The 24,303-nt window shown below is 44.1% G+C and overlaps 1 protein-coding gene across 1 annotated transcript in view; it reads right to left on the reverse strand.

Annotated features, from left to right (window-relative positions):
• Positions 1–3,538: 3,538 nt before the first annotated feature.
• Positions 3,539–24,303, reverse strand: part of LOC115476824 (gamma-aminobutyric acid receptor subunit alpha-1) — a 169,260-nt gene continuing 148,495 nt past the window's right edge. The window contains exons 9-10 of the mRNA XM_030213400.1: positions 19,809–20,011; positions 3,539–3,847 (exon numbers count right to left, since the gene is read on the reverse strand). Coding sequence (XP_030069260.1) covers positions 3,539–3,847; positions 19,809–20,011 — 512 coding nt within the window. The remainder of the gene's footprint in view (positions 3,848–19,808; positions 20,012–24,303) is intronic.

Genomic DNA, 24,303 nt, shown 5'->3' on the forward strand with positions numbered 1-24,303 from the left:
TGCTTGTATTGCACCTAGCAGACATGTACCACATGTGGCCATGTTATATGCTCCAACAGACAGTGTGGGTGCACCCATGTTATTTGATTGGGCATGTGTGTGTGGGTCCTGGCACACATCTACAAACCTAAGGTACCATGGCTACACAACCTGGCCTCTTCCTAGAGTTTCCTGAATCAGCACCCCCTTGAACAGTCTCACCCTCAATCAAGACTCCCTCAAACATAAGGCTCCCTCCCAGAAAGTAAGCCCTCCACATTCAAACCCTAAATCAAGTTCCACCCCCTCCATATTAACACCCAACCAAAACTGATACTCCCCTTCAACCCCCCCCCCCCCCGCAGAGTACCTTTCTAAGCCAAAGACCGTCTATACTCTGACCCTTTCTCCACTCTCTGACCTCCGCTAGATTCGCCCATGGGCTTCCCTGATTGTATAGTGGGCCAGGGCGAGAGCAGCCCCCCCTTTGCTCTAACCACAGGACTGCTCTGGGTTCAAAATGGCACCAATGACTCCTAGCTGTAGTCTCACAGGCAATATGCAAAATAAGAACAATTGCTCCTTATATGGTAGGATGACCCTTAGTAGTACTGTAAGACTACTGCTAAGGGCCATAAGCAGCATTTTGTGCCCAAAACTGTGCTGGAATAGAAGCATGGAAAACCTCCATCTTTGGCCCATTAAACTACCAGAAAGCCCTCAAGTGACTCCTGGGGGGGGGGGGGGGGTGCGGTGTGGGAGGAGGCTTGGGGCCATGGTGTTCCTTTGAAGGGCATAGCATTTGGGAGGCTACCTGTAGGGGGTGTTAATCTAGGAGGAATGTTCATAATGTGAGGGAGGGGGCTTGATGAAGGAGGGTTGAGTGTGAAGGTTATTTTCTAGGGAAGACTTGTATTGGAGGGTGCTGATCAAGGATATCAGAGGGGTCCGGTTGCCATGATGTGGCCACAGTACTGGACTACTGGTAGAGTGGCTGCACTTAAGTGCATCCATGTCATTGACTGTCAGGACAAATAGTGAGCAGGCCTGTGCATTCATGTTATTGGCAGTCAAGACAGCTAGTGAATGGGCCATCTTACATGGTAGATATCAGTGCTAGCCATACCCTGTTACTGCCCATGTCCCTCCCAGATCTTACCCCACTCATGGTCATAGGAGCCAACTTTTCAAAATTATTGGGGGTGCTAAGCCCAATGGAAAAAAACCCTCCCTGGACACATACAAGGAATTTTCTCAATATTGGGGGTGCTCAAGCACCCACAGAGTTGACTCCAATTAGCTTCAAAGGCATTTTTACCAAGCTGGCTGGTTTAGTATGAGTTAGTTTGGGTCTAAGGTAACACTTTTACTAGCTGCTTAGCAGTCTGTTAAAAATTTGAAATGGGTTAGCTGTTAAGTGTATAAGTACCTTATATGTAAATTTTCAGGGTACAATAACATATATTGCTCCTGAAAATTCTTACAGACTGACCCAGCATTATTCAGAAAGTGCCAGGATGGAGCAAGGGTGGCACATGGGCATTCCACCCAACTGTACAAATAGCTGGAAATACTCAGACACTATGAGGTGTATTTTCAATGCACTTAGACCTACAAAGTTACATAGGGGGCTCATTTTCAAAGCACTGAGACTTACACAATTATATAGTAACCTATGGTACTTTGTAAGTCTAAGTGCTTTGAAAATATGCCTCATAATAACATATGGAATTTTGAAAGTCTAACTGCTCTGAAAATGAGCCCCTAGCCATATACCTAAGTGGTTTAATTTAAGCCTCAAAAGGATTGTCTTAAATTATTTAGCTATCTGTATAGAGACTGAATATCACTGTTATACATATATCTCAGTGGTCCTACATTCAGCGCCATTCACTATATATATATATATATATATATATATATAGTATACATAATTTTTTTTAACACTGAGGCTGGCATTAAAATAAATGTCATCTGTGGGATATAAAATGTTGACTCATTTGTAAATCAGTTTGGACTTTTCCAGAGACTCTGTTGCTCATGGACATACTCACAGACCTAAAATTTCTTAAAAAGTTGCTTTAAATTTTCTTCAAAGGTAAATTAAGTAAAACAATATCATTATTAAAATGACCAGATAAAATGGACTCGACATGGTCCCACGTTTCGGCAGTATGTGACTGCTTCAGAACTCAGAGTATCTGCATTAATAGCTGTTATTTCACTAAAAAGGTAAGAGTATGGCAAAAGCCTTTAATGGAAAAATCCATTCCAATGATCATAACAACGCTCTCACTCGAACAGTGCTGACTCCTGAAGCAGGCGCATACTGCCGAAACATGGGACCATGTCAAGTCCATTATATCTGGTATTTTTAGTACAGATAAAGTTTTACTCATTTACCTTTGGAGTCCTGTCTGGATTGGTTCTTCTGATGTCCCATCCCTACTCCTTTGGTTTATCTGATCCTGTGTAGGCTACCTTTCTTTGATTCGTCAGGTGGTGTCGAATTTTCTTCAACATCATTTTCCACATTGGCACTTGTGTTCGTAAGTGCATTGCGTGCTATTTTGTAACTGAGTACATAAGTGCCTTAGCAAATAATTGCAAGGGGAATGTACACGGGTGGAGCACAGGAAGAGAATGGACATGTTTCCAAATCCTGTATGTAATTATAACATACTATAAGTTACATGTGCAGCTTGATGCACCTAGGCGTGTCCATTTACTCCTGCCACTGACATGGCATAAGCAGATATCTGAAAATCTGGTGTAAATGCCCATACCTAAATGTAAACACGTTCCCCTGAATTCTATAATGACGAATGTAAATATGACTGACATCCCCGACATGCCCACATGGCCGTGTCCCCTTTTCAGTTATGAGCGTTGGAATTTACGCACGTCTCTTTTTAGAATACATCTAAAAAGAAGTGCTCATAAATTCCAATTATTGCCAATTAGTGATGATTTTTGGTTATCGGCCAATTATCACCACTAATTGGCTCATTACTCAATTGAGTTGTGTGTAAATTGACCGTGTACACAATTTAACACATGCTACTCACTGAACCTTATATAGAATCCAGGGGTATATGTATTTAAGATAGTTTGGGAGATTCAAGAAAATATCTGCTTTTGTTGTTTGGTGGAAAGGAAATGAAAATCTCATTGCACTGAGCATGATTAGGTAATGGCATTTTGAAATAATAATAAAAATACTGAAGACTGGTTGTTTCATCCTTAGCACTTTCAGATAAAACTTTTATGGACTCACTTGTTTATCCACTGGGGGTGGTCAGCAATGCTATTTACACATAGGTATTTGGAACATCTCCACTACTAGCACTTCTTGTTCTGTTTTAGAATCCATGTACGCCAGTCTTCATATTGTACCCTACAAGTTTTTATTTTGTAATTTTTAGAATATTTTTCATGAGGAAAATATCTTCAATTCTTTAAGACAGCAACAATGCAGTCAATGGGATTTACTATATATTGGACTTTGGAAGTAACTCCCAATGCGAAAAGATGAAACACAAGAAAATTATAAGATGGGTTATTGAGGTGGAGGATGGGATATAATGGCTGGCTCTCGGTTTAAATAAGTAGCCCAGTAAACTAAATTAAAGGTGCCAAAAAGCAATGGAAAGGCTATTCTTGACAGTCGGTCAATTTTGCTGACGCTGTTGAATGTTTTCTTGGGTTCTGCAGGTTTAGGTTTCGGTTCCACTTCTTTTGGCTCTATTGTGGCACTTTTAGCAATGGTTGCTAAACCAGGGTCCCTTGCAATATTAGGCGTGTAGCTCACTGTTGCTGCTGCATATGTATTGTTTTTCTTCAAAAGAAGATCCTTCGCTTTTTTGGGCTAGGAACAAAAAAATCAAATAACAGTTAAGTATATGCTTTATCTTAGCCATTTTAGTTGTATTAATTATTATAATTGTATATATTATTATCTGAATGTATTGGAAGAAGGAATTATTTGATTTGAGTGAAAACCTTCCCATTTCTTAAAGAAAAAAGACTTAACATACAGGCAAGATGTACAGAAGAAAGAACTGCAGAATAAAAGATGTATCACTGTTAAGTTCTATATTCATTACATTTTATTACATATCGGTTTTATATTCCAAAAAAGCCCACATAGTTCCAAGCGGATCACAATAACAAAAAAAAAACAAAAACGAAACCCTAATCTGGGAAGTACAAACTTTGCATCACAATTGAAAATGTAAATCAGACCACATAATTCTTAAAATAGATTAGTTTTTAGTTGTTTTCTAAATCTTAGTCTCTTAAAGAATGGACTATAATAGGAAAGGAATTGCAAACTAAACCACCTTTACAAGACATGGATACAGATAACTAAAGGGGCCCTTTTACCAAGCTGTGGGAAAAAAGCCCTGTGCGGGGGGCCGTTCTTCCCGTGCGCCAGGGTCTTTTTTACCACAGCGGGTAAAAAGACCTCAGGCACACGTGGCCATGCGGTAAGAGAACTCTTACCGCATGCCCATGCGATGGGGAGCCCTTACTGCCATCCACTGAGGTGGCGATAAGGGCTCCAGGTGTAACCCCACAGTAGCCAGGCAGCGCACGGCGATGCCTGATTACCGCCAGGTTACTGCCACACAAGCCATTTCCGGGGGTTTTCTTTTCCCCCTGGAAATGGCGTGTTCTCAGGGCGGGACTACCACCAGCTGCCGCATTGGGACGGTGGTAGAACTGAAAGAGGGAGCATTAAGCTTATGTTGGACTTACCGCCACTCTGTAAAAGGGCCCATAATAGACTTAACTGAGCCAACTGGGGGAAATTTTAAAACAACCTGACCCCCATACTAGTTGTCTATTTAGAAGAGAGAAGAACCCAGCCAAGCACGAAGGCGCATAGCCATAAAAGGACCAAAAAACCATAGAACATAATTTAAAATAGGACCTCACTACCACAGGTAACCAATGCATTTTATGAAAATATGGTGATATTGGTTCATCCTGGCATAATGATTGCTAAATTTTGAACTGTCTGGAGCTTTTTCAAGACCACACTTTTACAGTAAAAAAAGGAACTTTTTACCACATTATTTACCTGATCTACCATGGTAAGCTGACTATCCACCTCAACCCCTAAAATACATGTGGTAAATTCAAATTTGAATTTATTGTTCCTGATAACAAAATTTTTTAACCTATATTCAGGACTTAACCAGTTATGGCTGCCCGTATAAAGATAGGACTGACTTTTGTGCTGTCACCTTGGCCAGTTAAGTGATGGATATCGGCCCTTAAACAGCAAAGTGCTGACCCCACCCCTGGAACACCCCCAAAATAACCAGTTTTGTGTTAGATGCTAACTGGACATTTTCAGTGGCATTATCCAGTTAAGTGCCACTGAAAATGAGTGGTTAGCCCCAAACAAGCGATTTAACCAGCCAAGAGCTAAAATGGCCAGTTAAATTGCTTTGAATATCGACCTAGAAGATCAACATATGGACAGCAAAACTAATATCTACCTCAATATTTGAATATCGACCTCAATATTTACTATATCATAATGCACAACAGTACTGGATTCTGATCTGATGAGTCCCCATCCCATTGTACTTGATGGTCTTGACCACTTAGAAATGTTCTTTTCTGGACACTAGAGCAGATGGACTAATCTAATAGATATCCATGTTAATCTTTCACTAAAAATAGAGAATTTGATTCAAAATATTACAAAGAATTTTTGTTTCAGGATCTGCAATACAACACACCACCTACAGCAAAAGTGATTCCTTCTAAGTCCAATGCATTCAGATAACAAACCACATTCTCATCTATCTATCTATCTATCTATCTATCTATCTATCTATCTATCTATCTATCTATCTATCTATCTATCTATCTATCTATCTATCTATCTATCTATCTATCTATCTATCTATCTATCTAATGCATCTTGCATACTAAGGAAATCTTCTACCAAAGGTCATTAAGCACTTAACAAGTGATTAGTGCACAACACTGGGGTCCTTTTACCAAGCTAAGGTAAAAAGGGCCCTGCGCTAGCGGCGGGTGTCCCTTTTTTGCAGCGCACTGCAGCCCTTTTTACTGCAGTGGGCAAAAAGGCCAAAAAATGGTGTGGCCATGTGGCGTTAAAGGGCTCCAGCACTAGCCCGGCGGTAACCAGGTAATGTGCGGCATTGCCCAACTACTCCTGTGTTAGAGCAGCGCTGGAAAAGATTTAGCTATTTTTCCATAGCATGGCAAATAGTGCACTTTGAGGCTGTAAATACTGCCGGCGCCCGTGTTCAGACATAAGTAGTTCCAGATGAGCATGCAGTAAGCCTGCGTTGGGCTTACCACTGCTCTGTAAAAGGGCCCTATTGTTAGCACATAGGTGCCATAACATGTCATATGCAGGCATGACATGACACTAAGAGGATTGTATAATAAAAAAACACTAAGGGGGTGATTCTATAACTGGGAGCCACCATTTAGACTCCTAGATGCTTTGCACTGAGTGCTAATTTATAACAGCATATGGGAGCCATTAAAGCAGGGGCTGTCAACCCAGTCTTCAGGACACACCTCACCAGTCAGTTTTTTAAGATACCCACAATGAATATGCATGAGATCAATTTGCATTCCAATTGAGATATGTCATACAAATTGATCTCATGCATATTCATTGTGGGTATCTTGAAAACCTGACTGGCTAGGTGTGTCCCCAGGACTGGGTTGAGAATCCCTGCATTACAGAATACTAGCATAAGTCAGCATGAACACGCCAACATTTATTTGAACCCGCTTTTGCCATGTCAATAGCAGGTAAAAATGTGTGCACTTAGATGTGGCACGTCAGTGCTTAACTTACAGTATTCTGTAAGTTAAATGCATATATATTGGACCTATCCATGCCCCACCCATGATCCTCCCCTGTGAATACCCCCTTGCATTTTTCCACTAAGCAAAGTAGTGCTGAGTGCACACCTAGCACTTATGAGTGCAAGTATGCAGTACACAAACAGGGCTAGATTCTATATATCACACCTAAAAAATTGGTGTAAAAAATATGGCTGTGAACATTCTATAAAGTAAATTTAGGTGAACTTTATAGAATATGCCTAAATTTCCAAATGGTTTATAGAATATGCCGAGTGCCTGTTCGTGTAACTAAATTTAATTATGGAAGTTGCGCCAAGTAAAACTTGGTGTAAATGTCAACGCCTAGATTAGGCATGGCCCGGGGTTATTCTGTAACAAAGCGCATAAATTTTAGAAATGTCCATCACCTGCCCATTTTGTGCCCCCTTTTCAACTATGCAACTTTAAATTTATGTGCATCGCGTTACAGAATACACTTAGACAGTTGTACTCTTAAATTCTATTTAATGCCAGTTATCAACACTGGCATTTTAACTAATTATTGTGCATGCAAATCCAGAATAAGACTGGATTTAACGTGCAACTTAAGCTGTGCTACATAGAATCCGGGGGGTAGTGCTTAAATTTAGGTACCAAGAGAAAGGGGATGAGATTTAATATTCTGCCTTTCTGTAGTTACAAAGTGGTTATCTAAAGGTACTTTGTAACTACAGAAAGACAGAATATCAAATCTCATTCCCTTTCCCTTGGTACCTAAATTTAAGCACTTTGTACCTGGGGCAATAGAAGGTTAAGTGACATGGTCAGAGTCACAAGGAGCTGAAGTGGGAATCATACCCAGTTTCCCTTCTTAAGTACATAAGTATTGCCATACTGGGACAGACCGAAGGTCCATCAAGCTCAGCATCCTGTTTCCAACAGTGGCCAATCCAGGTCACAAGTACCTGGCAAGTTCTCAAAACAATACAATACATTTTATGCCGCTTATCCTAGAAATAAGCAGTGGATTTTCCCCAAGTCATTTTAATAATGGCTTATAGACTTTTCTTTTAGGAAGCTATACAAACCTTTTTAAAACCCAGCTAAGCTAACTGCTTTTACTACATTATCTGGAATTGAACTCCAGAGTTTAATTACACTTCTCAGGCCACTGTGCTAACCATTAGCTTACTCCTCCACTCAAATTATAGAATGAGGGGGTAAGCAATTAGCATAAAATTTAGAACATGCTAACTATAAGCATCAATCTGTGGTACCAGCCACAGTGTGCTAAAAACAGCCAGTGTGTTAAAACTCCCACGCTAATGACGTGCTGTATTAGGGGGTGGAAAGTTGATAGGTTATATGAGCAAAGACTCAGTATGAATAACTGAACATTGCACTTACCGTTCACTAATTGTCACTTTTACGGTAAGTATAGGTGCACTCATAGGCACCAGCTCTGTGGGTGCCTGAGCACCCCTAATATTTTTCCCTGCAAGTCTGTAGACCTGGGGCAGCAACTTCATACTGCAGAGCTACAGAAAAACATAGGAAGGAAGTATCTTAGCTACTGCTCCCCCTCCCCCTCCCCCTGCATACTTTTGGCTGTAGGTATCTGTTCAATAGACTGCAGAAGAGAAGGGAATTGCAACTTGCTGTAGCCTAGCAACTGCCAATGGAGAAGTCAATTGCAGCAGGAAGACACATTGATACAAGGAACTGGCAGGTTCAGATAACTTTATTGACATGACCATTTTACCTATGTTGTCAAAGTACTATCTATCTATAGCAGTAAAAAAAAAGACAGAAAAGTACTGGGAGAGGAAAAGGGGGACTAGGAAGGGGTGAAGTGAATGGAAAGGGGTCACTGGTTAACAGAGACAATGCTGCTCTGAAATGCTGGAAAAGAGCTGTAAAGGGAAAAGAGACTGGGAGATGGGGACAGGGACTGATAGTGGAGCTGTGGGTCAGGAGTAGACACAGGTTATGAGGGTCAGAGGAACTCAAAGGGAACATGAGCTGTGTGGGGACTGGAGAAGATTGCTGGGCAGGAGGAGACATGATCTGGGAGAGAGGAAGAAGAGCAGGGCTCATGCAGAGGGGTCAAAAGCTGCAGACAGAAGAGGAGCTGAAAGAGGGAGTAGCTGTGTGGGACTGGGAAAAAGGAGTGAGTGAGGGGAAAGGGGGTCATAGTAGAGAGAAGAGACATGAAGGTGAGAAAGGGTGAAAAGTGGAGGGAGTAAGACTAGAAAAAAGTGAGATGATAGAAGCTGTACAGAAAAACCATGGAGAACCAAATATACATGGAGTAAAGAAAAATGATGATGATGATATAGGAGGAAGACTGGAAGAGAATCCTTAAAAGAAGGAATGTGAGATTAGAGAGAAAATCAAGAACAAGAGGAGACAGAGGACTGGAGTCAAACTACAGATGCAAAGGTTGGAAAATTGTTTAAGGTTTAACAAAGATTTCAGAGCCAGCTGGGCTGGATGAAGGGTAGACAATAGCTATATTTTGCCTTTCTCCTCCAGCCCTGCAGTCAGCAAAATTAATATGTTATTTTACTGGAAGGACAACGGGAAACCAGAGGGGATTGTGCCAGAATTTGATGTCAGAGTCTGAGCAATATCTTTAAAATTGCTTCTGTTTGGCAGCTCTGAAATGCAGAGACCTCTGACTGAGTCTGAAATTGAAAGGGGACTAGAGAGTACTCCCTTTTTTCACAAAAATAAAACAGTCATCCCCATGTTACATCTTATGGGTGACAGTGATGTTGGACTAAGTGTACTCATTATGCTGTAGTGTCCCAAAGAAATAGTATGGCGGCAGCAGGAAGAGGTTGGGCGTGTAGCGAGCTGCAGGCATTTAAAACAAGCCTCGAACCTGCCTCCTCGGGGTTTCTATTGGTCCAAGTGGACCAATAGAAGTCACCGTGGGAAAAACGCCCAACCCATGACCGTGGTGGTAAAAACCGCCCAAGTAGCCGCGACCCTTGACTTAAAAAAAAAACCCGGTGGGTCACGGGAAACCACCCAATTCTGCGGTAAGACCACGGAATTGGCAACAGTGGTTACAGGAGAGATGTGTGGAGTTTAGAAGGGGTAAGGGATTCTTGGTTTGGTTTTTCTCTTGGCTCAACTTCTAAGCCTGGCTTTCCATTCTCACTCACAGCACAGCTCTGCTACATGCTAGCTTTTGGAGTATATGACCCATGTGGTTGTGCAGGGCACCATGAATCAGGGGGTACTGCTCTAGTGGTAGGCCACCCCCAAATCCTTCCATATCATGTGGGCCAGGGAAAGAGGGGAGTGGGGATAATGGTGCTGGGAAGAGAATGGAGGAGAAAGAAGGGAATGCTTGATAAAAGGAGATTGTGCCAAAGCTGTTACCATCAAATGAGGTGCCATTTTCCATTTCTGAAGAAGGCACTAGAGTCAGTGCTAACTCAGCTCCACAAGCCAACCACTTACTCTGTGACTGCTAGAGCTTTAGCGGGTGGGTTGGCACACAGTGGGTTGATATGAATGCATGCCTTTGGGTTCACTGATTTCCTGCTCAGCATGTGATCTTTGGGATTTTCAGCCTGAGGGCAAGAAGTACCACATGCAAATTTGGCTCTAGGGGGTATGGAGCAACTGATTACTGAGCTTCCAAAGTTTGTGCATTCAGGTGGTGAAGCAGCTCATAGGGCTTTTCTGGATGTGGAACTGCTATTATAGTTCAATCTGAGTTCTAGATATGAACGGAGTCTCGGGCTCCGAGAAGGGGGGGGGGGGGGGGGGGGGGTAGGAATATGATCCTTGCCAGGAAGGGTGGGGATAAAAAATTTGAAATGTACAATGAACCTGCTTAGGAAATATGAGGGATTGGAAAAAGTATAGAATGGGGGAGGGGTGTAGATACAGGGGGGCAGGGGGTGGGTATTAAACATTCTATCCCAAAACAAATGTCAAAGTGCATGGGAAGAAGAAATGAGCTGAAAGGTGAGAAGAGGAAATAGACATTAAAGCGGGGAGGGACTGAGAAAGAAGTGGGGATGGTCTGAGAGGAAAGAGGAAAGTGTATGATGTGCACAAGTTAGGTAGGGAATAGAGACTATTGAGAACTGGCTTGGAGGAGGAGAATATGGGTTGTATATGGGCCAGGGTGGACTGGGAGGCATAGCGTGAGTATGGTATAGATGGGCTGGGAGTGGGATGGTAAACTATGGCGATGAATTGGGGTTGGGGAGGAAGAGAAACTGGTAAGACTTGCAGTGCTACCCCTAGCATTTCTTTTACCCACCTTCTATGCTCTTCATTTAATGATAGTCCGACCAGTTGTATTCACAACCCACCAGGGGCGCCCAGGCCCACCCACTTTTGACCGAGACCCACCCAGAATCCGAGCTGAAATTCTTCTCCCACGGCGGGATGGCCGGCATCGAGTCGTATTCAGGGTCGCTGCAGTTTCGACTTTCTTCCCCTTCCCCCGGTGCCGCTGCAGTGCACTGCTTGCAGCTTACACTTTCGGGACGCCCAGCAGCAGCAGTGATTCACAGAGGCACTCTGGATCTTTCTCTCTGCCACATCTGGCCCTCCCTAAACAGGAAGTTACATCAGATAGGGCCAGACGCATCAACGGCAAGGATCCGGAGTGCTTCAGTGAATCGCTGCTAGACATCTCGAAAGTGTAAGCTGCAAGCAGTGCACTGCAGCGGTGGCAGGGGAAGGAGAAGGAAGCCGAAGCTGCAGCGGGCCTGGACATGCGGCAGGGAAGTCAGTGAGGGATGCTCAATTGTGGGTGGGTGGACTCAGGGAAGGGAGAGGTGTGCTGGACATGTTGTGGGAGGAGGGGGCTGAGACTGCAGGGAAAGATGTGCTAGACTTGTAGTGGGAGGGGGCTGCAGGGAATGCAGAGGTGTGTGCTGGCCTTGTTGTGGGAGGAGGGGGCTGCATGGAAGAAAGAGGTGTGCTGGACCTGTTGTGGGGAGGCTGCAGGGAAGGAAGGGATGTGCTGGGTTTGTTGTGGGAAAAGAGGGCTGCAGAGAAGGAAGAAGTTTGCTGGACTTTTGGAAGTTGGGGGGCTGTAGGGAACAGAGAGGTGTGCTGGACTTGTGTGGGAGGAGGGGCTGCAGGGAAGGGAGAGGTGTGCTAGAGTTGTGTGGGAGGAGGGGCTGCAGGAAAGGGAGAGGTGTGCTAGAGTTGTGTGGGAGGAGGAGGGCTGCTGCAGGGAAGGAGTAGAGGTGCTGGGCCTTCAGGAAGAGGGAGGGAAGGGAAAGGAAAGAAATGCCAGACCAAGGAGATAAATGAAGTGGGACTCAAATACTGAACCCACAGCAGGAAGGAGGAGGGGACGGGCAAGCAGGCAAGCAAGCCAGATGCTGGAATGATGGGGGGGGGGGGGGGGGGGGGGGAGTGAGAGGGAGAGAAGCTGGATAGGGTGGAGTTGCACAGTGTAGGAAGAAATGCATCTTTCTGTTTCTGTGGTGTTGTATTACATGCAAGGTCTGTCTTCTTCAGGTTTCGATTTAATTTATATTTATGATCACTTATTCTGTATTTGGCATTTGTGTTCTGTGTTGTGTGTGTGACCAAGGTATTCTGTTAGCATGAATTTTCTATGTAGTATTCTGTAGTGATTTCGTTTGTTCAGGTTTCTTGATAGATGTATTGATATTTTAGGGCCCCACTGCAGGGGCGAATCTGCGTGGGGCCACAGGGGCCTGGGCCCCTGCAGATTTCGCCCTGGCCCCCCTCCCCGCCGTCAACCCTCCCCCGCTGCTTACTTTTGCTGGCGGGGGGCCCCAACCCCCGCCAGCCGAGGTCCGACCCGAAGTCTTCATATTTCGTCTTCCTCCGACTCCTCCGTTGCCATGCTGTAAGTAACGCTGCTGATTCGTTGAATCCAGTTCGGAGTCTGACGTCACAGCACAAATGTGCCCCCCCCTTTCTGGCTCTGGCCCCCCCTACCGCCGGATTCCAGATACGCCCCTGCCCTACTGTAATATTTAGGGCCCTAAGGTATCATAGGTAGGAGCCTTGTGTTGGATGTTAGTGTTGGTATGGTAGATTTGCTCTAGGTTCTGAGTGAAAATGCTACCCCCCCCCTCCCCATCCTGAATTAAGACATGACCTTTGTAGTATCTTGCTTTAGGTTTGGCTGTTAAAGCACAGTAAATGGAAAAGAAAAAAAACATACTGCACTTTAGTAAACAGCAAGCACTAATTCATGAGCTAATGGGGCAATTTACAAGCTGCTAATCATGCACTATAATTCATGCAGTTCTACAGACAGCTAAGTATGCACTAATTCATGTGCTAATGGGGCAATTCTATATATTGGGTGTTTGCATTTTCATGTGCATTATATCCATAAATGATTAGATTACTAGCATTTACATGTATAAGCACACACCTACACATGGCACTTAAGTACTATTCTGAAAACACCTTCTTAACCTACAGAGTGTATATGTGCAAGGCAAATGTACACAGGTTATACTAGTATTATTTACAGGAAAATAGGCACCTACTTTCCTATATAAAGTAGATTCCTACCATGAGCCCTATGGGTGCCTAATTGGAGGTGCCAGTGATAGAACTGCTCCCGTAAAGGACAGTTCAATAACCTAGGTGCCCACATTTATGTATGAGTTGCATGGGTAAAAGTTTAGTATACTAGCACTTACACACATATGTGCACACATAGGACTAAATTCTATATATCATGCCTAAAAAAATCGGCACGGAAACGAAATATGTCTAGGCGTGCTCTAAAGTGGGCCTAAATTTAGGTGTACTTTATAGAATAAGCCTAAATTTCCACACGGTTTATAGAATACGCCGAACACTCATCCGTGCGACTAAATTTAGTCGTGGGCAGTTACACCAAGTAAAACTTGGTGTAAATCCTGATACCTAAATTACACGCAGATTGGGTGCATTCTCTAACAGCACACATAGTTTTTACAAATGCCCACAACCCGCCCATTCTACACCCATGGCCCCCTTTTCAACTATACACCTTAGAATTTACGCACATCAAGTTACAGAACAGAATACGCTTGGAGGGGCATAATCGAATGCAAACGCCTATCTCCATGGGCGTTTATCTCGGAGAATGGGTCCATGAAGGGGCGGGCCGAACCGTATTTTCGAAAAAATGGACGTTTTTGACCTGGGCGTTTGTTTTTTTTTTAGCAATAATGGAAACTAAAAACGCCCAGCTCAAAAACGTCCTAATCCGAGCCATTTGTCGTGGGAGGGGCAACGATTCGTAGAACACTCGCCCCCCCTGATATGCCAGGACACCAACTGGGCACCCTAGGTCAGTTCGGTACACTTCAGAAAAAGCTCCCACATGCATAGCTCCCTTACCACGGGTGCTGAGCTCCCAACCCCCTCCCCCAAAACCCACTACCCACAAATGTACAACACTACCATAGCTCTTAGGGGTGAAGGGGGCACCTACGTACATGTGGGTACAGTGGGTTTTGGAGGCCTCCCATTTACCAGCACAAGTGTTGCAGGTGGGAGGGAGATGGGCCTGGGTCCACCTGGCTGAAGTGCACTGCGGTACCCACTAAAAGTGCTCCAGGGACCTGCATACACGCAGGCCTCTAGGACTGGTTGCTGCTATATAACATTGGCATACCAGTTGACACCTGAAGACTAATCTCTCCAAAAACGTCCTTTATTGGAATAACTGCCTTTACTCACAGTTAACTGCAGATCAGAGGTTGTGCCCCACTGGCAACGAGTCTCCCTGGTACTGAGATTAGCAGTAGGTCAGAGCTGGCAGAATGCTGTACAATGCCCTCTTTCAGCTACATTCAAGGTAAGAACTAAGTTGTCTAACGTGGCTAACACAGGAAAGGGAACTAAAACTGGCTTACAAAAATGGCCATTACCGCATGGACTACAACAGGAAACACAACAGGGCACACTCTGACCCAGTAGGCAGGGAGAAAAGCACCATGGGAGAAGAGCCTACCAACTACCAACATCGTGAGACTGTAACACAAGCTAATGAAATCACGGAGCCCAATACCCTACACCCACCACAATGCAATGCTGATGTGACCCTGTACTGCACCCGAGAGCCACATCTGACCCAGGGAAAGGCTGTGAGAGGATCGAACACATTCTGCTGTCATGGAGGTGGGTACGGCATTTGAGGCTGGCATACAGGCTGGAAAAAAAAGTTTTTAAAGTGGGGTTTTTTTGGTGGGAGGGGGTTAGTGACCACTGGGGGAGTCCGGGGAGGTCATCCCCGATTCCCTCCAGTGGTCATCTGGGCAGTTGGAGCACTTTTTTGGGACTTGTTCGATTATCAGCTAAAGACGCCCATCTCTCCTCGGCTGATAACCACGCCCCAGTTCCGCCTCCACCACGCCTCCGACACGCCCCATCAACTTTATTCGTTTCCGTGACGGACTGCAGTTGGAAACGCCCAAAATCGGCTTTGGATTATGCTAATTTGGGCACCTTTGCGAGACAAATGTCTATCTCCCGATTTAGGTTGCACTATAGGCATTTTTCTCTTTCGAAAATAAGCTGGTTAGACTGTTCTGCGTGTAAATTCTAATTAATGCCAATTAGTGCCAGTAATTTCTTGTTAAGTGGCAATTATTGGCGCTGATTGGCTTGTCAAGTAATTAAGTTGCATGTGCAAATCCAGAATACAACTAGATTTGCGCGTGCAACTTAAGTCGCGCTTTATAGAATCCGGGGGTTAACCACATAAGTGCTAGCAGGGTGCCTTAGTGCTAGTCTGCAAATAGCTGTTTAACTAACACAGTGTGTATTTGCAAGGGAAGCGCACACAGTAACAAAGTATGGGCAACCAAATATACATTATTTGGTTGCCCAGCCTAATTTACAGAATACTGAATGATGTGCATGTTCCTACCACATTTAGGTGCTCGCACGTCTACCAGCTGCAGTAACAAGGACCCTGCGCTATCGTCAGGGGCCTTTTTTGCCACATGCTGAGTCCCTTTTTACCGTAGCGGGTAAAAAGGCCAAAAAAAGACATGGCCATGTAGTAAGATTGCTCTTACCACATGGCCATGTGGTGGGAGCAGTTACCACAACTCATTGAGATGGTGGAACTACCGCCAGCTCCCGCGTTTGGCTGGCTTTAGTTTCGGAATTGTGAACGGTAAGCCCGCGTTCCGCTTACCGCCGCTTAGTAAAAGGGCCTCTAAATGTTAGGTACATTAATACCCGGTTATATAAGTATTCTATATGGAAAAGTAGGTGCCTGCTTTGCTTTATAGAATAGTCTCCTGCCATGTACCCTGTGGACATCTAATTGGAGGCAGACAGATATAACATTGCCCCTAAATGGGCTATTGTGTAACTGAAGTGCCCACATTTATGCACATGTTGCACACATACCCGGGGTGCCTATGTGCTATTCTGCAAATACCAATATAACTTACACAGAGTGTATCTGTATTTTGGGTGTACACAGAAACAGAGAGTGGGTTGGACTTCGGCAGATCTCCCACTTACACAGGTAACTTACCAGAACACTGTGAATTACATGTATCCCTTCCACATGTATTATTTATTTATTTATTACATCTGTACCCCGCGCTTTCCCGCTCATCGCAGGCTCAATGCGGCTTACATAGTAACAAGGCATCTACACTTACACCAGCTGCAGAACTGTAGTACCTGCGGGCACATAAATGTTAGGCACGTCAATACTAGTTAACACTACTATTCTATAACGGAACTAGAGTACTTAGGTTCCCTTATAGAACAGACACCTACCATACAGCCTCAAGTGCCTAAATGGAGAGGTCTACTAAGGAGCTTGTTGTCAAAGCATATGGACATCTCAAAATGTCCAAATGGACATCCACGTGCTTGAAATTCCAACTTTGCAAAGGCAAAAAAGGGAAGTCCAACACTGCAGTACATCCAAATAGCAAAGGGCATGTTGTGGGCATGTTTTGGGTGGGACTAGGGAGGGCCCAAAACGGGAAGAAACTTCCAGGTTTAAAAAGAAGGACGCTCTAAGTTAGACCTGTTTCAGTCGAATCGAGGGTACAAAAAGGTACTGTGATTGAGCAGCTGACCACTGGAGGGATAAAGGCATGACACCTCTTTAATCCCCCAGTGGGTGCTGGCCCCTTCCTCTCCCCTGGAAGCATAGGAGACAACTTTTCAGAATTATTGGGGGTGCTAAGCCCAATGGCAATAACCCCTCCCCGGGCACATACAAGGAATTTTCTCAATTCACCCACAGCACCCACAGAGCCGTCTCCTTTGCCTGGAAGTGAAACAGAAAGGGGATACCAGGCTGTATGTCAGCTTCAGGTATTATGGGCATTCTTATGAAAATAGGAAGTAAGTCTGAAGAGTAGCCTAGTGTAGTGGTTCCCAAACCTGCTCCTGGAAGCACCCCAGCCAGTCAGGTTTTCAAGATATCCACAATGAATATTCATGACAGAAATTTTCATACACTGGACCTCCACTGCATGCAAATCTCTCTCACAAGTATTCATTGTGGATACCCTGAAAACTTGACTGCCTCCAGGACCAGGTTTGGAAACCAGTGGCCGAGTGGTTAGTGCAGTGTATGTTAAACCAGGGGACCCAGGTTCAAATCTCTATTTAACTCTTCTTTTTTAATTGTTAATGCTCCAGAAACAGAAAAATACCTACTGTACTATATAAATGCTTCAACTCGTTTAATAAACATCATTGCCAATGGAACTTGCTAACAGGGTAATTATATGGCAAGTTGCAGATAGACAGGGAACCAAACTATTTGGATTTCCTATTTTCTTGGGGGAAAATTTCAAGCTTAAGCCTGATCTAGGAAGGGTTAATTGTAATAGAGTGCTCTTTGTGAATCCTAAAGAATGTTGAACTGAAGGCAGAGAAATCTTTAAAAGTCTAAATGTAATCACACAGCCAGGAGGCAATGGTATAATGCTATTTAATATATGAATAAAATTATTATTACCTGTGGATACAATAACTTCAAATCAAATTGTGCTAACAAGATGTTGTATAGTGTAGCATGCAACACTGTCAATTTAAGCATGTCTCTTCTGAATAAGTAAAACATAAAAAAGTGGATGCCAAAAAGCGATTTCACAGAACCAGAATCCAATATATGATTGTAAAGGGGCAAATCATAGCATCATGGCAAAGGAAAGTAAAGCAGTTATTCATATACTCATGCATAAAAGAGGAGTAGCATAGTGGTTAAAGCACCGGACTTGACATCCATGGGTGTGCAGTTCAGTTCTTACTATTGCTCATTGTGACCTTAGGCAAGTCACTTAGAGGCCCTTTTACTAAAGGGCAGTAGGGCTACAGCTGTGCTGGTGTGCAGCAAATCAGGCCTACCGCGCAAACTCACCATTGCAAGAAAATGCAGTTTTATTTTCTAGCGCTGGGGGCTTACCCGGCGGTAATCGGGTAGTACAGGAGCCCTTACTGCCTCCTAAATGGGTGGTAGTAAGGGCTACCCCAGAAAATGGCAATTGGTTCACTTACCGCAGGACCATTTCCCTTTAAAACAAACAAAAAAAGCCTTCTCCACCACCGCCAACTCCAGACTCCGCTCTTTCTGCCTCGCCTCACCCCACGCCTGGAACAAACTCCCTGAGCTCATACGCTAGGCCCCCCTCCCTGCCCATCTTCAAATCCTTGCTCAAAGCCCACCTCTTCAATGTCGCCTTCGGCACCGAACCACTATACTTCTATTCAGGAAATCTAGACTGCCCCAACTTGACATTTCGTCCTTTAGATTGTAAGCTCCTTTGAGCAGGGACTGTCCTTCTTTGTTAAACTGTACAGCGCTGCGTAACCCTAGTAGCGCTCTAGAAATGTTAAGTAGTAGTAGTAGTTTTACCCACTGTGGTAAAAGAGAGTCTTGGTTCACGGTGAATTCTTGTGCCAGCGCTACCGCAGGGCCCGTTTTATCGCAGCTTGGTAAAAGGGGCCCTTAACCATCCATTGTATCAGGTACAAGCTTAGATTGTGAGCCTGACAGGGAAATACTCAGTGTACCTGAACGTAACTCACTTTGATGTACTACAGAAAAGGTGTGAGCAAATTTAAATATTGCAAATAAAAACGTGACATTGTAAAAAGCAGTGAAGAAAACAACATCCATATTTGTATTTTAGTTTCCAGCCAAAGTAACAGCTCAGTGTATCAAAAAGCTTCACAGACCCAATTCAAACACTCCACACAATTGTGTTTCAGCATCTAATCACACTTGTCTGGGTGGTGGTGGTAATCAACGCTTTGGAGATTGTGATAAACTTAATCCATGATATCTTAACAGAAAACCAAAGGTGCATCAATTTCTGTAGGAAAAACACAACCTCTGCAGCTATGATTGCCTCTTTAATAGCAATATTTGGGTTGATGATTATGTAAAATCATTTCTGTACTCACACGACTGATATTGAAAGCAAATTATGCATTCACCAGCAGTCAGCAAAACTAGCCTATCCACAGCTTTTTAAAAAATGTTATATGGATAGTATTGGGCCATTTAAATCTCTAAACAGCTAGGTTGGATGTGACCTAGATGTTTAAAGATTTAAATGCTAAATTAAATAGATACTGCTGGAATAGTCACTGACCAATGCTTATATTCAGTGTCGCTACATGTTCAGTTAATGGCACTTAATATACAGATTACCTTAAATGCTGGCACCAGTGCTTAATTTAACCTGATGACCATGTAATTGTCAGCTTAAAATTGACATATTTTGTTTGGGTTTTTTTGGTGTGGTTTTGTTTTTTACACATGTTGAATGTATTGATCGATTGGGTTTAATTTTGTGATCCTGAATAATTACCATGATTAATTAATATAAATAGACTGTTGCAAAATTCACATAAAGAAAATTCAATTGCCCGCAGTGCTAAAAGAAATACCAGGTCCAATTGATAAAAATCTTTGATAACAATTCCATATTGTGTTAATACAAGATTGTCATTGGAACTGTTACCTTTTCAGGAACTAAGCTTTTGCCATCCCAGGCATAACCTCGTTTTGTGAAGTAGTTCACTGTTGCAAACTCAATCAGAGCAGAAAACACGAAGGCATAGCATACTGCAATAAACCAGTCCATGGCAGTAGCATAAGCTACCTTTGGCAGTGAGTTTCTTGCACTGATACTCAGTGTGGTCATTGTGAGTACAGTTGTGACACCTGTAAAACAAATGTGTGTATGTTATACCCTAAATCAAAGCTTTTTTTTTAAAAAAAATGGCACATATATAGTAGACTGAAAAGCTGTATTTCCTTTGGTAGATATAACACTTTTTATGGAGTGTGCTTATATGCTACAACGAGGCAACTTTCAGCAAAAAAAAACTACAAACAGTGGAGCTGAAGACAAAATGGTTCTTATCTTTTTGAATAGTATCAAATTAATCTCTCTCCATTATTTTTTATATATTAAGATGGAGGAAAAAGACCTCAAATGTCCCGACTGTGGCAGCAAGTTAATAATTTTTATGCCCACATTCATTGGACTCCCATTTTACTCATCAGTCTTAAAAATCCGCCTTCCTTTCAATTTTTATTTTTACTTCTATAATATGCACATGAAAAATATTTAGTAATTCTTGTTATCTATGATCCAGTTATTTTCCATTCTAGGCCTTCTACAACCTATCTTCTAATATAGTGCCAGGCATATTGGCACCGTTATTTTAAAAGCGTTTGGCCAGTTGATTTCCATATCATGAGGTGCCTTTAAGGCTGTGGCGGCTGGGATGGGGGAACTGAGATATGTTCCCTGACCTGCCTCATGGCCTCTGTGAGGACAGGTATCTTAGCCTACAACTTCTCCATGGTAGTGACCATGAGGCTCATGATATGGTGCATATAAGTGAAGACTAGCAGCAGATCATCCCAGAGGGAGGTTCAGGAGCCTCATGCCCATCACCCTGGACATCCAGGTGGGGGCCACTGGCTCCAGGGTAGTCATTGGCTGCAGGGCAAGCCTGGACTAGCATGTCTGTTGTTTGGTCTCTGCAGCTGCAGTTCTCCTACTTGCCCTGATGTGGTGGGGATGGACCCAAGTGCTGGCATTGGGTCCATGCAACCCATAGACCCTGCCTCCCTCCATCTCCTCCTCTCCTCTCTCATCCTCTATCCCCTCTTGACTCAGTGGCATGGGCTCCAGGGGTAGAGCAGGCCCAAGATGGGGTTGTTGGCCCTCTGTGACATGTCTTGGGGTTTGCTGTCATTGTTATTGGGAGGGGGGGGGGTGTTGCTCCTCTGTTTTCATCGGCCTCTTCCACCTCCTGTTTCTCCTCCTTCTCTTCCTTTTCCTTTTCCTCATCCAGGGCTGTGAGAGGAAACAACTCTGGTTAGTATCTGGGATAAAGTGCATGGCACATTTTGCCAGCATGTGGGGTAGGTGCAAGCCTCGTTCTGAGGACCTAGTCTTCTACATTCCTGTGCCTCATCCCTGTCCTTCCCACCACCCAGTGGGGTCTGACCTGCAGTCTATCATTTGCTGTCAGTCAGTGGTGCCAGCATAGCTTGTTGGGATCTAACAAGATAGTCTGTGATTGGGAGTGTAATGCACTTGTACTCCTTAATGACATGAAACACCACTAACCATATCAGTGTTGTTTGTCCTAGAAGCCCCCTGACTGCTGGTCAGTGTCACAGGTGGGGGGAGGGGGCAGCCTTGACGTCAGACCATTGCAATGTTTTCTCATTCTAGAGATGGTGTGTCCCATACTAGCGTCATATGAGCAAAGGATCACTTTTTCACTTCCCACATAAAATCTTCCCACATGCCCAGAGCCTGCTTGGTACAGATCATGGCCAGTACCAATATAGCACTGCCAACTGGAATGGGTTGCATAGATATACTTAGGATAATATGTCTGGCACACGGGAGACATTCAGAGGCATTTTTGAAAGAAAAGGACGCCCATCTTTCCGTCTTAGAGACGACCAAAGTTTACGGGGGCGTGTCGGCACAGTACCGAAGGCGGGACTGGGGCATGATTAAGAGATGGGCATCCTCGGCCAATAATGGAAAAAAGAAGGGTGACCATGACGAGCATTTGGCTGACTTTACTTGGTCCATTTTTTTCACGACCAAGCCTCAAAAAGGTGCCTGAACTGACCAGATGACCACCGAAGGGAATCGGGGATGACCTCCCCTTACTCCCCCAGTGGTCACCAACCCTCTCCCACCCCCCAAAAAATTTTAAAACATTTTTTCCAGCCTCTATGCCAGCCTCAAATGTCATACCCAGGTCCATCACAGCAGTATGCAGGTCCCTGGAGCAGTTTTTAGTGGGTGCAGTGCACTTCAGGCAGGCGGACCCAGGCCCATCCACCCCTACCTGTTACACTTGTGCTGGTAAATGGGAGCCCTTCAAAACCCACCCGAAACCCACTGTACCCACATGTAGGTGCCCCCCTTCACCCCTTAGGGCTATGGTAGTGGTGTACAGTTGTGGGGAGTGGGTTTTAGGGGAGTTGGGGGGTGGCTCAGCACACAAGGTAAGGGAGCTATGTACCTGGGAGCAATTTGTGAAGCCTACTGCAGTGCCCCCTAGGGTACCCGGTTGGTGTCCTGGCATGTGAGGGGGACCAGTGCACTACGAATGCTGGCTCCTCCCATGACCAAAGGGCTTGGATTTGGTCATTTTTGAGATGGGCGTCTTCGGTTTCCATTATGGCCGAAAACCAGGAACAACCATCTCTAAGGTCGACCTAAATGTTGAGATTTGGGCGTCCCTGACTGTATTATCGAAACGAAAGATAGACGCCCATCTTGTTTCGATAATACGGGTTTCTCCGTCCCTTCGCCAGGACGTCCTTAGAGATGGGCACACCCGTTCGAAAATGCCCCTCATTGCCAACTATTTATTTAATTTATTTATTTACTTAAACTTTTAAGCCACTTAACACCTAAGCGGCTACTATAAAATCATACACAATAAAAATGACATACAAATTTTAAAATATTTATGTATTGTATTTATTTATATATCAGCATAGCTGATATATAAATATCAGCGAAAGCGCGAGCAGAAGAAAAATGGCTAAAGCTGGTAGTGCTTTAGAAATGCTGAATAGTAGTAGTAGTAGTAAAGAGAGGTGACAAGACCTTTTTCTGATATATTGGAGAAAGGAGAAAAGATAGGAATGGAATTGCGAGACTGAAAGATAATGAAAATGGCTATGTGGAGAGTGCTGAAGATAAAGCGAACGATGCTAAACAGTTATTTCTCTTCAGTGTTCATGGAGGAAAATCCTGGAGAAGGTCCGCGGTTGGCTGCCGAGGGAACATCTGGGAATGGAGTAGATACTGCGCCGTTTACAGAAGAATGAGTTTATAAACAGCTTGAGAATCTGAAGGTGGACAAATCTATGGGGCCAGATGGGATATATCCCAGGATACTGAGGGAGCTCAGAGAGGCCCTGGTGGGACCTCTTAAACATTTAATAGATCTTTAGAGACGGAAGAGGTACCACAAGATTGGAAATGAGCGGATATGGTCCCTCTCCACAAAAGTGGAGTCAGGGAAGAAGTGGGAAACTACAGACCGGTAAGTCTCATATCGGTGGTAGGAAAAATAATAGAGTTGCTGCTGAAAGGATAGTTAACTTTCTAGAAGCCAATGGGTTACAGGACCCGAGGCAACATGGCTTTACCAAAGGAAAATCCTGCCAAACAAATCTTATTGACTTCTTTGACTGGGTGACCAATGAACTGGATAAAGGACATGCGCCAGATTTAAACTACTTGGATTTCAGCGAAGCCTTTGATATAGTCCCCCACAGAAGACTCATCAATAAGCTGAAAGGGTTGAACTTAGGACCGAAAGTGGTGAACTGGATAGGAAACTGGTTGACCGACAGGTGGCAGAGAGTGGTGGTAAATGGAATCCGCTCGGAGGAAAGGAAGGTGAGCAGTGCAGTTCCTCAGGGGTCGGTGCTGGGGCCTATTCTGTTTAATATATTTGTGGGAGATATTGCTGATTGGTTTGCCTTTTTGTGGATGACACGAAAATAGTCAAGCGTGGATACTCTGGAGGGAGTAGAAAAGATGGAAAGGGATCTCCTAACATTAGAAGAATGGTCGAGGGTCTGGCAGTTAAAATTTAATTTATAAATTAAACAAAATCTTTCTTTAAATGTATAATAGTGCTCAATAATAGGTGTGTTGTTATACAGCTAAAGAGTAACCCCTCTGACAGCACCAGCAACCACCATCATAGCACTATTGAGCTTATTTTTGAAAGAGATCGCCGGCCATCTTCCGACACAAATCGGGAGATGGCCGGCAATCTCCTGATCCCGGCCAAATCGGTATAATCGAAAGCCAATTTTGGCCGGCCCCAACTGCTTTTCGTTGCGGAGCCGGCCAACCTTCAAGGGAGGGTACAGAAGGCGGGACGGGGGTGGGGGGTGGGGGCGGGACGGGGGCGTGGTTACGAAATGGCCGGCTTCACCCCATATTG

Source organism: Microcaecilia unicolor, chromosome 8 (genome assembly GCF_901765095.1).
Source record: "Microcaecilia unicolor chromosome 8, aMicUni1.1, whole genome shotgun sequence".
Taxonomy (NCBI): domain Eukaryota; kingdom Metazoa; phylum Chordata; class Amphibia; order Gymnophiona; family Siphonopidae; genus Microcaecilia; species Microcaecilia unicolor.